At 33.8% G+C, this 13,664-nt stretch overlaps 1 protein-coding gene across 1 annotated transcript in view; it reads right to left on the bottom strand.

Moving 5' to 3' along the window:
• The window catches only part of ANKHD1 (ankyrin repeat and KH domain containing 1), a 155,643-nt gene that overhangs the window by 23,532 nt on the left and 118,447 nt on the right, over positions 1–13,664 (bottom strand). Inside the window, exons 15-18 of the mRNA XM_006866150.1 lie at positions 8,797–9,555; positions 1,297–1,442; positions 1,012–1,123; positions 158–303 (exon numbers count right to left, since the gene is read on the bottom strand). Coding sequence (XP_006866212.1) covers positions 158–303; positions 1,012–1,123; positions 1,297–1,442; positions 8,797–9,555 — 1,163 coding nt within the window. The remainder of the gene's footprint in view (positions 1–157; positions 304–1,011; positions 1,124–1,296; positions 1,443–8,796; positions 9,556–13,664) is intronic.

Raw genomic sequence — 13,664 nt, 5'->3', positions numbered from 1 at the left:
TTCATTATCCCTGTTAAATTTAAAAACCGATCCCATTCCTCAGAAAGTATATGGAACATGTCAAAACACATGTAAGTTTTATTCATGTAATTAAAATACTAATAATCATATTTAGAAATACAAACAAAATGTTCATAAAATAGAAACATTAGCAGACCTCCTGACGTCCACCAGAACATGCCAAAGAAAGTGGAGTATCCTTGGTTCGTTCAGATTGTGCTTCTATATCTCCACCTTTATCTAAAAGGATTTCAACAACTCCAACATGCCCTGCCGTTGCTGCCAGGATCAGGGGTGTGAAACCTTTATCAGAATAAATATAAAAATGAATAAAATCAAGCAAATTTGTATTTTTAATTTATTAGGTCATGTTTTCAATTCTCTATTGTCTTAGTAAAGAAAGGACTTTAAACCCACTGTGATAGAGTTGATTCTCACTCATAGCCACCCCACACAGGACAGAGTAGAACTACCGTGAGGATTTCCAAGGCTATAAATTTTTATGGAAACAGACCACTACCACATTTGTCTCCCATAGAGTAGTTGGTGGGTTTGAACTGCAGATCTTCCAATTAGCAGTTGAGCATTAACCACTATGCAATCAGGGCTCCTTGAAGGGCTGATACTGATAATCATTTAGCATAAAATTGCTGTAAACCTTAATTTGTTAGTGAAAACACAAACAATCAAAAATTTTAAAAAACCATAAACACTTGATGAAAAGGAAATGTTAAGTTAGTTTACACTCATGATAAGCTTTGATGCCTTTGTAAGCTGTACCTTTGGATAATAGAAAGGCAACAGCAACCTGCTCTACTTTGCTGATGCTCTTCAGTCTAATTTTGAATTTAGGGGAATTATTAGGCTCTGGATATTAAAGAATCTGGACATTCCTTTGAAATATGCTTATCCATCTTTTCACTGAAATAGTCTAGGAACTATTTACTAATAGTTATAAGCTATAAATTGTTTTTAGGACTCAGATTTTATTTCTTAGTTGACATTTCTTACCTTTTTTATCTCTGTGCTCAATTTTTGCATCTCGAGCAATAAGTACAGATACAAGTTCTTCGTGACCACCCGCACAAGCTAGTGTTAATGCTGTGTCATGATTGCTCTCAGTCTAGGGGAATAAAAAAAATGAGTTGTTTTTTGTTTTTGTTTTTGAACTAAGGGGTTATTAACTGAAGAGCAAATAACATTTACTTTCACAATGAACAAAAAATACTAATTTTTCTTTTCAATCAAGTAACATCCGAACATGTGAAATAAGTTTAAATGGAGCAATCTACTCACATGAGCATCAATGTCAACTGAAGGATATACTGGGATCATAGATTGGGAAGCTGTGTTGCTTGAAGTCTGAGAACAGGGTCCAGGTGTAAGACATTCTGTGGTCTGAGAGGAACTATTTGAACCAGTGGGCACTCTGCTACTTACAGCTGAAAAACAATATTCATACTGCTAAAGTCCACTTAATAGAATAAAGGACATCTCTACACAGAAAAACACAGAAAACAGAAATGTGTATAGCAATAATAATGAGTAAGAGTACACATTTAGGTGTCAACTGGATCCAAGTTTGAATCCTATCTCCACCACTGACTCTTGGACAAGTAATCTAACCTCTCTGAGCCTGAACTTCTTCATATGTAAAAGGGAAATCCTAACAGTATCTGTTATACTGTTGTTGGAAAGATCACTTGAGATAATATGAATAAAATGTTTAACATTATTTTGTTTGTTGTGTGCCATTGAGTCAGTTCCGACTCACAGCAACCCTGTATAGGGTTTCTGAGGATTGTTGGTGGCCTTAAACTGCTGATTTTGCAGTTAGAAGTCCAGTGCTTATCCTACAGTGTCACACCAGGACTCTGGGCTTAGCATGTTACTGTTGTTAAGAGCTGTCTAGTTGGTTCCTACTCATAGCTACCCTGGATAGGTTTCTGAGGAACGACCGGTGAGTTTGAACTGATGACTTTGCAGTCCAGCATCTATCTTAGCATAGTACTTGATATTTAGTGCATTTACAATAAATGGTAGCCTTTAACATTGTCAATAAGGGAAAAAATAATTGCCTATAAAGATATAAATGGATATTTATATCTTAGTTTGGAAAGGGCAATTAGATTACCTTGAGGACAATGAAAAAAAAGGAAAAAGCCAAGTTAGAATATTTCTCACATAAATTACAGAGTATGTTTTTAAAAGTAAACATTTACTCTGAAAATAAATCAATGTTTAAAAATAAAATTGTTTTTTACATGAATACCGGGACTTTAAACTGTTTTTGTTTTTAGTTGCTATCAAGTTGATTGCAACGCATAGTGACTGAGTTACTGAACAGAACTGCCTATGAGGTTTTCGTAACTATAACCCTAATGGAAACAAATCACCAGGCCCTTTCTTCCATGGTACTGTTGGATGGGTTCCAACTCCCAACCTTTAGGTAAGCAAATGAGTGTATAATGTTTTGGGGAATCTCAAAATTAAGTGGTTAGAAAACTATGATAAGTGAAATTATATCTTGTATGTCTCTGAACACTCCTTGTTTCATAAGAGAAGTTTGCTTAATAGAGGGGTTCTATCTCACAGGGAGAGTATGAGTAGCCCATAACATAATGTGTATGTGTGTGTATATATATTATATAATGAATACAGAACATTTAGCTTAGTGTTTAACATATTGGAAGTGCTCACTTAATTTATCAGATATTTTTACGGGACATTCAGTACTACTGCTTACTGTATTAAAGAAACATTACTACTCACTCATGAAAGGAAAAACAGAAGAAAGGAAAAAAACAAATCATATCATATACTCATTCATAATATAGGAAAAAACGTTTTGTTTTGTTTTTTCAATGATGGCAATAAACTTATTATTTATACCTGGATTAAAAGTCAATCAACAACATATAGGACTTAAAGGTAAATGAAAACATTTCAAGTGCTAGAGAATATTTTCTCTATTATATTATGATTGGATCCTATTCAAGGACTACTGGATCCTATTCACAAGTATATAAAGACTAAGTTTAATATATTACTTGTTTAACAAACTTAGCAAATTTTAAGATGCCCGGTTGCTTCTACATGAGTTGTCCCTCCCTTTTCCCCATCATTATATATATAACAATCTGGTCAATATAACTTTCTATAGCTTCTGTCACCACATAAACAACAAATAGAAATGATTTTCATATATATTTATTTCATCTAGAAGACATGTACCATGGAACCAAAACTTAATAATATTTGTCATTTAATAAATTAAAGCAGATAGTATTTTGTCACACCTCCTCAAAATAGTAGCTGTTTGAAAAACAGCTCGAGAAAACAAGACACCAAAGATTAACATATAGTACTTTTCAATAGTGTGATTTTAACAGTGGTCTTATAATTAACACATACCTTACTAAAGAAATTACTTTTCTATCATTATTAATTTTATCATGTGATAAACATTTCATTAAAAACTTCTTGAAAATTATTTTTAATTTTTTCAACAGGGTTCAAAGGGTTCTTCTAGCCAGAATGTGATGTGATAAAGGACTTCTTTAGAGTTATCTTTTAGGTTAAGTAACAAATGAAAAGGCACCAAAAGTAAGACTGATACTAGGACTTTTTCAGCAATCTAAACACTTTCTGAACCTGTGAACTAAATGTCTTTGAAAATGACTAACAAAACCACTACCACAAAAAAATTATGTAATTCAAATAAACATATACTATTCTACAATAGGATGACAGAAGAAGTAGGTACAATATTCTACTTGCTTCTTTATGAAACTGAAAATTCATTTGTAGATAATATGAAATATAATTTTAAAAACCTTACTTTACAAAAATCTCACTGATTTAGGTGTACATGAACTATATGAAGCTGGAACTCTATGGGACTGCCTTGTTAATTCAAGTTCTTGCAAGTTTTCCACCTTTAACAGGGTGTAATGTTAACACTTTTTTTAATCACTCACTGCAGGTGGAAAATATTCGAGTTTTCCATCTCTCGATTCCACCTTACTACACATCTTATGCCTTTCACACATTTTAGTGTATAAATGTGCAAGAAACTTTATGTAATACAGGTATCATCTACTTTTCAAAAGTTCACTTTATGCCATTTTGCTTTTATGCTTTTTATGAAAGACCTGCATTAGTACCAGTTTCTGTTAACTGAAAAAAATCTGAAGAGCATTTTTACTTTTACAAAATAAGGCATAAAGTAAAATGACTTCAGTGTTTGTTTTGTATCTAGCCTTGAAGCAGTGTATACCCCAAGCATCCAGAGTAGCATTACCAACTTCCTTCCCCAGGAACTACACTGTACATACATTATATCTATTTTATGTAGGGTATGAGAAACTTTAGTGGTGCAGTGGGGTAAGCACTAGGCTGCTAACCAAAAGCCTGGTGGTTCAAACCCACTAGCCATTCCAAGAGAGAGAGTCTGCTTCTGTAAAGGTTTATAGCCTTGGAAACCCCATATAGAAGTTCTACTTTATCTTATAAATTCACTATGAATCAAAATTGATCCAGTGACAGTGTACATTTGTTTTATTGTTCCTGCTTTTACTATATGTTAGTGTCATTTTAGGTTTTATGTATTATTTTTTTAATTGGTATGATTTGGTAGTTTACTTTTTAGGTCTGGGAATGCTCAAAAAAAAATTTCCCATAAAAATTAGTGGTAATTGTTTCTTGACTTTATAACCATTTAAGGCTTACAAAAAAATTCATAAAGAATGCTCTACTTTCAGGTAGCAAGGGAAACCTGTATTAATTATATTGTGTTCTATATTTTAAAACTCTATAAATATTAACATATATTAGAAGAAATTGTTAAAGACATTTTACTGTAAATGTCCTCAAAGTTAAAAAAAATTTCTAGTCACTCTTTTATCCTTAAACCTACTACTACTTCTGAATTGGTACTAAAAGATACTGTAAGGAACCAACAACAGTTGTTGTTCTTGTTAAGTGTCAAGTTGGCTCTCATTCATCTACCCTTTATAGGGTTTCTGAGAAGCAAGTGGTGGGTCTGAACTACTGAACTTGTGGTTCAAACTAATCCTTGCAGTCCAGTGCTGATCTTACAGTGCCACACCAGCCCTCTGCCACCAATAGTAACTATGCACTAAAGGTCACAAAACTATTTAAACATCTACTCATATACTGAACTTTAAAATAATAAGGGAAATTGCCATTCGATAAAGTTTATAAGGCTTAGAAAATATTTATCTAAAATTTACCCTTCAGGTAAATTCAGAAGAGCAAGTTGAATTAGATAAGCACATATTACATCTAGCATTCTTAAACGATGCTGAACTAAGTTTGAATCTTGGCTCCACCACTTTTACTAGTAACGTAATTTCCTAAAGCCTACGTTTTCTCAATAGGAAAATAGAGGTGGGAAAAAAGCCTATTTTACAGGATTACTGTAAACTGATTATTAATGTGTATACAGAGCATGGTGCATGGTAAGTGTTCAATAAATAGATATAAATTGACAATACTTTGTTTTAACTAATCTTCTGGATATATTACTCACTGCCATCAAGTTGATTCTGACTCATAGCAACCTTATGTAGTGTTTCAAAGACTGTAAATCTTTAAGGGAGCAGAAAGTCTTCTCTTTCTCCCTTGGAGCAGCTGGTGGATTTGAACTGCTGACCCTGTGGTTAGTAGCCCAATGCGTAACCCACTACACCACCAGGGCTCCTTTCTTTATAAATGATTAATGAAAATTTCACTGGAAGTTTCTAGAACTGCTCAATAGTCAAAGCTATTTTGAATTTCTTTAAATATCTCTAAATCTCCAGACCTTAGTTGTAGACCTTTCAACTCTGAGACTCTCCTGTTATTACAGTCTCTAAAAGCCCAACACTCACTTCCAGAAGGAAAAACCTGAAGGACTATACTCCCAATCAAGACTTTATATATATTCTTTCTCTCTGGGTCTACTATAAAGTATGGCCCATATAGTATCTTTTATATGCTAGAAACATTATAAGCTTAAGACATTATAAACCTTTTAACATATAATGTCTTTAGTAAAGACATTAATGTATTATTTATATAGCCAATCATCATGACAAATATTTTGAGAACAGTAATAAAGAAAAAATACTATTTACTTCTTCTATATTTAAAGAATAAAATTTATTGCTACTACAGATATTATGCTGTTGTTTGTTAAGTGCCGTCAAATAGGTTCCAACTCACAGTGACCCTGTATAGGGTTTTCCAAACAGTGGCTGTTGGGTATGAACCACTAACCTTGTAGTTAGCAGTCCAGTGATTATCCTACAGCGCCACACCAGGACTCCATAGATATTATAGGTATGTTGTTGAGGTTTAGTGCTGTCAAGTCAGTTCCGACTCAAAGTGACCCTATACAGGGTTGCCGAGGAGTGGCTGGTGAGTTTGAACTGCCGACCTCGTAGTTCAAACTGACCTTGCAGTCCAGTGCTACAGTGCTACAGTGCCACACCAGGACTCCTATTATAGGTGTAACTACAGTAAAATTTTAAGATGTACAGTATTTCCTTTATTAAATATGATAGATGAAAATGAGATTGAATTTAGATTAAATTAATTATATCTTTGGCCTGCTCTCTATATTTCAACTGATATATTAATTTATTTCATAATTATAGAATGTGATGTTTACCTAGTTCATCCTAAATTCTTTCACTTTAAATTAAGAGAAACTTGGACACAATAAAATAGCATGTTTTCAAATTTTAAGTTAAGTCACCATCTTGAATTAAGAAAATCTAATTATTGTCATCTATTTAAAAATAGACAGTCTTCACACAAATGGTAATTTTTATATGAAGATGTTCATTTTTATAAATATAAAAAGAACCATATTGGTTCTCATTAATACTATTATATAATGTAGTATGCCAACCATAACTAGACAATAATATGAGGGGTTTCAAAAAGTTCATGAAAAATTCTTTCAAGTCTATTTTTCCATGAACTTTATCAAGCCCCTCATATTTTAACACTGTAATTTTTATTAGTTAATATATTAACATTATCTATAATTTTAACATGTTTTCTATACTAATTTTTAATGTTTCATGTAAAATCTGTACTTAACAAATGCTTTATTAAGCAAAATTTTATCTTCTCTATAAGAAACATCTACAAATGCTACCAGAAAGCTAATAATTACAAGTTCCCTTTAGATCTGTTTCTATATTCTTCCCCAAAAGGGACAAGTTCTAAGTTACAACATCACTGAATCTATCAATAATGTGGGTTTTATAACTGCAAATAATACTTACTTAGGAATATGCTGTTACTGAACCCTAAATCTTCACAATTTCATTCCCAGGTCACAATTTTCACCATTATTATACAAAATCATACTTTGTACTTCAATATCAATGAATGTTTCTACCCAGGTTAGAAATTATAACTATAAATGGACTATAATAGGTTTTCATAATTTATAATAATTCTCAATATTAACAAGACAAAGTTATTTTGAGTTGAGTAGCTGTAGGTTAAAGATACAAAGAGCCAAATTAAAGAATAAAGACCTTTACTCTTTGATTAACTAGAAAAACTTCCCAGCATTATATTTTCTTTCAAGAAATGAAAACATTCCTCCTCTGCATAGTGATACCTACTACACATTAGATGAACCTCTAAGACAATTCCAATTCTATCACCACTGGAAATCATATACATGTCCAACGAAATTCTGGTTTAAGTAGTCTTACTCCACATTTTTAAAGATTCAGTAAAGATTAGGAAGACTGAAAGCTCACAAAATAATCAAGGAAACTGGGATAGCAAAATTGGGATGGGAGCAGAGGAGGAAAATATGACAAGAAACAGACAACAGTAAGGAAAAAATGTTGCAATCAAGAGACAGAGGACTGGCCTGCCTTTGAATATCACTCCAGCTACATCTTAGTTCTTGGTCTTCATCCACTGTCAACAGCCATTCTGGCTGCATTTCTGAATTGGGCTCTCATGGAGGTGATACATTCACCAGCCATCTTTAGGAAGGTAAATGATTAATTGCACTGTTTTCCCACTGCTGCAAGGACAATGAAAGGGAAAGTAAACTTGTGCACCTCATTTCATATCTAGTTGTAACTTTTCCACACAATAATACACAGAAACATATACTTTAAGGTTATCAGGCCTTTCTTTTGCTTTATGAGTGTGTATCTGTCTGTGTGCTTTCATCAAGAGAATTACTATAAAAATCCCCACCTCCAAATCTTCATCAACTGATGATAATTTCAATGTCCTTTTGTCTTTTATCACAAAAATCATAACATGAGATGTTTATAGTTTTCTGTGAATAACACTTTTAACCAAATATTTAAATGGATTTAATAAAACTATAAATAAGGAAGAAAACAATGTGATCTAAAATTATGATTTCTAAATATGACACTCATCAGCAGGAAAACTGTTTCATATATAATTTTATATGAATACCTCTATGACCTATAAGAAAATTCTACTTTGAGATCTCCTACCCAAGATATCACACATGATTGCTGTGATACTAAAGGTCAAAAATAATCATGGCAATGTTATTTCTTTGTCTTTGCAATATAAATGAAAAAGAGGGGAAGACAAATTTTTTTTGTGCTAGTGCTGTTGAACTTAGAAATATATTCACTGCATGACATGAGTATTTTTACAAACATAGTTCTAAAATGGAAAAGCACAAAGTCTGTGTTTTTGGAGGGGCACGTAAAGAAGTTGAACACAAAGATTAAAGAGAAATTATTACAGATACATTTCTTAACCCACCTGCTATCAGGTCATCAAGAGTGTCGGTAAGCGTCTGGGCTGGAGTTGCAACCATTAGTCCATCTGGTTCTTGAACTAAGAGCCCCTGACCATGTCCAGTAATAGCAATTGGAGGCTGTCCTACAATCTGCTGATTACCTGATACTTTCTGAAGTTCAAGAGAATTTGTTCCGTTAGAACCTATGTCACCGGAAACATTACATTGTGGAGATGATAAAGGCTGGACTGGGACAAAATCAATTTGTTCTGCCGATGGTGGAGACTGTTGCTCATCATCAACATCATTATCTTTAAACAATATTGTGTCAACCTGAGGTAACTCTGAAAAGTGATCCTCTGGGAGACTATCATCTCCTTCCCCTTCTGGGAAGACTCCTCTAGGAGCACACTGCTGGTACAGAGATACCGTGTCTTTCTGACCTTTGGTCTCCAAGTATTCTTTGGTAAATTGTTGCTGTGTTTTCATCTGTAACTGCCTTTCCACTTTCTGCAGTTCCTTCAGTATTTTCTTCTTCTTCTGGACTTGTTCTTCTCTGTTCTTTTTAAGTTCTTCTATCTTATCTTTGTTCAGAGGTTCACCTTGAATTAACTCCAATGACTTAAGCTGTGCTTTTTCAATAGCACTAATTCTTTGTCCCAGTTCATTCAGCTTGCCTTCAGTCTCCTCTACTATGCACTCCAAAGGCTGGTATGGGTGAAAAGGTGGCAGTAGGTCCTGATCTGCTACCTGCAGGGAACTGGACTTCTGCTTGGATGAACCTAAGCACATGAAAAATGTTTGAAAAAGTGCCATGCTAAAAAAAAAAACCAAAACCAAAAAAAAACTCAGCCTCCCCTCCCACACACATGGACCTCCCTCCCAAAACCTTTAAAACTAATGCTGCAGAATGTCAAAAAGTCACACCAGTGTTAGGGAGATTAAAGCCTATTCTCATCTTTTTCACAGAGCACAAATTGGGATATTGCCAATTAAAAAATGTGAGTTAAAAATATTATCTTTAGGATATGAGAATTAGATAAATTAAGGTAAAGAAAAAGTAAAGTATCTCAAAATTTTGCTTTATTAGATTGGACATTTTAACGTATATCAACTCTCAAGCAGTTTCAAATTAAAGCTGAAAATATTACAGTTAACAGCCCACTCTGAACAATTCTTTTAGCAATATTAACTGTACTAATAAAAATTACTACAACCAAAAGTTACTTACTATAAAAGACTTGTAGATCAAAGTAGGGTAAAGTATTTTTTAAGCTGTCAGGATGTTTCTGTTCTTATACCAAAACATAATGTGATATCACAACTTTTGAAGACATACCCTTCTAAAATGCTCAATTAAATAAGTGTTCAACACTTGTGTACCTAAGTATTATCACAAAAGATACTTATTTTGAGCTTAAAAAAACCCTTCAAGTAAAAGTTTATCTATGAAAGAAGAATGAATATTATCTAGAAGAAAAAGAGCCTTCCTATATGTACATGATTACTCAGGTTGACAAAACAAAACAAATCTCACTGCAATCGAGTCAATTCTGATTCACTGCAACCCTATATAAGGTTTCCAAGACTATAGATCTTTACCAGAACAGACAGCCTTATCTTTCTCCTGGGGAGTGACTGGTGGTTTTGAACCATCAACCTTGCAATGATCAGCCCAATGCTTACCCTATAGAGTCACCAAGGCTCCTTACTTTTATGTTAAAAAGAAGTAAATGTATATACTAAGATTTTTAATTTAACTTTAGTTTCTTTTATTCTTTCCTTCTTTTTAAATTCCCTTCAAGACAAATCAATTGGGAAAAAAAGTTACCAGTATTAATAATCATAACATGTGGACCTGAGAGGGAGAAATATAGTTTTTGATACAACTCTGAGGAAAGTTTATAGTTTAATTTTCTTATTTAGATAGAGCTAAATAAGGAATTCTGGTGAGGTGCTGTAGGATAAGCACTGGATTGCTAACACAAGGTGAGCAATTCAAACCAGCCACTCTCAGAAACTTTATATAGGGCTGCTATAAGTTAAACTGACTGACTCAACAACACACAACAACAATAGTATTTATGGAGTCCTGGTGTGGTACAGTAGGGTAAGCACTGGATTGCTAACTTTAAGGTCTGTGGTTCAAACCCACCAGTCACTTCTTAGAAACCCTATACTGGGTGGCTATGAGTTGGAACCAACTCCATGGCACTTGACAACATCAAAAGCACTATTCAATGAGCTCTTGTGGCCCAGTAGGATAAGCACTAGACTTTTAATACAAGGTTGGAAGTTCAAACCCACCACCCTCCAAGAGAGAAGAATAAGGCTATATGCTCCTGTAAAGATTTAGTCTTGGAAACCCTATATAGAGTTGCCAAGAGTTGGAATTGACTTGATGGCAGTGAGTGAGTAAGAGCACTATTCAAGAATAAAAAGGAACAAAGTACTAATACATGCTACATGGAGTTCTGGTAGGAAGCTGTAGGATCAGCACTGATCTGCTAATGACAAGGTTGGTGGTTCAAACCCTCCAGCCACTCTTTGGAAACTCTATACAGGGTTGCTATGAGTCGGAACCGAGTCCACAGCATTCAACAACAATACATGCTACAACACTACCTACTCACTGCCATAGAGTTGATTCTGACTCAGAGACACCCTATTTGAGGGTTTCTAAGATTGGAAATCTTTATAGGAGCAGATTATCATTTTTCTCCCATAGAGAGGCAGGTGGATTTGAACTACCAACCTTGTGATTGCAATATAGTGCTTACCATATCATATAGTGACACCAGGTTTCCTTACTACAAAATGAGTGAACTTCAAAACATACTAAGTGAAATAATTTAGAAACAAAAGATCACATATTGTGCAATATGTGATACACATCAAATGTAATATAAATTAAGTCCAATATAATTTAAATGCAATATAAATTCCATTTATATCAAATCTATAGAAAAAAAAGAGTATAGAGATGAGGGGAAACGTGGTATATAAAGGTGAGAACAAAAACAATGATTGCAAAAAGGTGTGAAAGAGCTTTTTGGGAGACAGGAATGTTCTAAAATAAGTGGTAGTGATTGTTACATGATTCTGTAAATCTACTAAACTCACTGAATTGTAAAATGGGATAATTTATGGTATTTAAACCAAACAACAATAAAGCTGTTTTTTTGTGTGTGTTTTTTTCCCAAAAAAAGACAGAACTTGATAAAAAGCAGCTATTCTTTTGGGTTGCACCCAACATATATGAATAACAGCTAATTAAAATACTTTAAAAATAAGAGTATCCACTGTATTCAAAATAATTCTCAAGTTCACAGGAAAAACAGTATCACTCAAGAGATGTTAAAACACTCTGAATCTCAAAAGGGAGACAAATTCAATTTAAAAGAAGAAAAAAGAAAAATCAGAGATTCATTTTTGTTAGAATAAGAAAATCTCAAAATCGTACGTAACTCAAACATTCGCAACATGTGTAATTACTGAAAATGCTTAACACACTCTCTTGGAAACTGTCTCTAAGGTGAAGTCCATAACATAGTATCATTGTAATCATGTTAAGAAGTTTAATTAGTCCTTAAAAGTAAACTTCAGCAAAATGTATTGTCGAATCAATTTTATATTTCTATCTGGGTGCCTTGGTAGTGTAGGGGATTTACAAATTGAGTTGCTAACTGCAACGTCAGTACTCCATGGAGAAAGATGAGGCTTTCTGCTCCCATAAAGATTTACAGCCTTGGAAACCCGAGATAGGAATCAACTCCACAGCACACAACCACCATCATCATCATCTGAGCAAAGTAGTGGTAAAACACTATTCTATAAGAGCAAAAAGCCTTTAGATTTAGCAGATAATTTTATAACTACTTCCATAAGATCATACAGCAGTCAAAGGTTTGATTTATTTGTTCAAAGAGATTAAAGGAAAGCAAAGGGAAGAAACTGACACAAATAACAGTGTATATATGTTAGCAATGAAATTTTCACTTGTATAATAAATTCAACGATATCAGTAAAGTAAATTTAGAAATTCTGCAAAGAGTAAATGCTCCTCTACACAGTGCATTATTAATTTCAATATACCTTGTATAGTTACTATGTAACTTATATTTACAATTAAGGAAAAGTAGGTAAGAGGTCAATACTGACCATGTTGTTGTTTGTTGTTATGTGCCGTGGAGTCGGTTCTGACTCATAGCGACCCTGTACAAGGTTTCCAAGGCTGTAAATCTTTACGGGAGCAGAACGCCTCATCTTTCTCCCGTGGAGCAGCTGGTAGTTTCGAACTGCTGACCGTAAGGTTCACAGCCCGATTCATAACCACTATGCTACCAGAGTTCCTTAATACTGACCATACTGGTAATTATATTATGACCAGGTTGGACAGTCTCAAATTAAAATAATTTTTAGAACTATTGTTGTTGCTAAGTGCTGTCAAGTTGATTCTGACTCATAACCACCCTGTACAGGGTTTCTGAGCTGCAGCTGGGAGGTTTGAACAACCGACTTTGTGGTTTGCATTCCAATGCTTATTATCCTTCAGCGTCACACTTTTTTAAAGATGATTTAAAATAAAACTAGAATTTTGAGGACAGTAACAGATAGGAATGTCCCTCTTAATTTTGTTAACATATGATAAACAACAAGCTTATAGTACAAGATTACTAATAACTTATTTAGTGGAATAAAAGAAACTATAAGCCCAGAACATACGTAACATGAAAAACAGGGGGCAAAAAGAGCAATGCACAAAAACAATTCTTCCCAAAATAGCCAAAGGCTGAGTGAGCATCTGTAACCAGGAAGTTAAAGAGAATGCCTGACATATATCAAATCACTAACAGAAGCAATAACATCAAGGATAAACCTGGTTGGTGAA

The sequence above is a fragment of the Chrysochloris asiatica genome, unplaced genomic scaffold (genome assembly GCF_000296735.1).
Source record: "Chrysochloris asiatica unplaced genomic scaffold, ChrAsi1.0 scaffold00087, whole genome shotgun sequence".
Classification (NCBI taxonomy): Eukaryota; Metazoa; Chordata; class Mammalia; order Afrosoricida; family Chrysochloridae; genus Chrysochloris; species Chrysochloris asiatica.
This window is presented reverse-complemented; position numbering and strand designations above follow the sequence as displayed.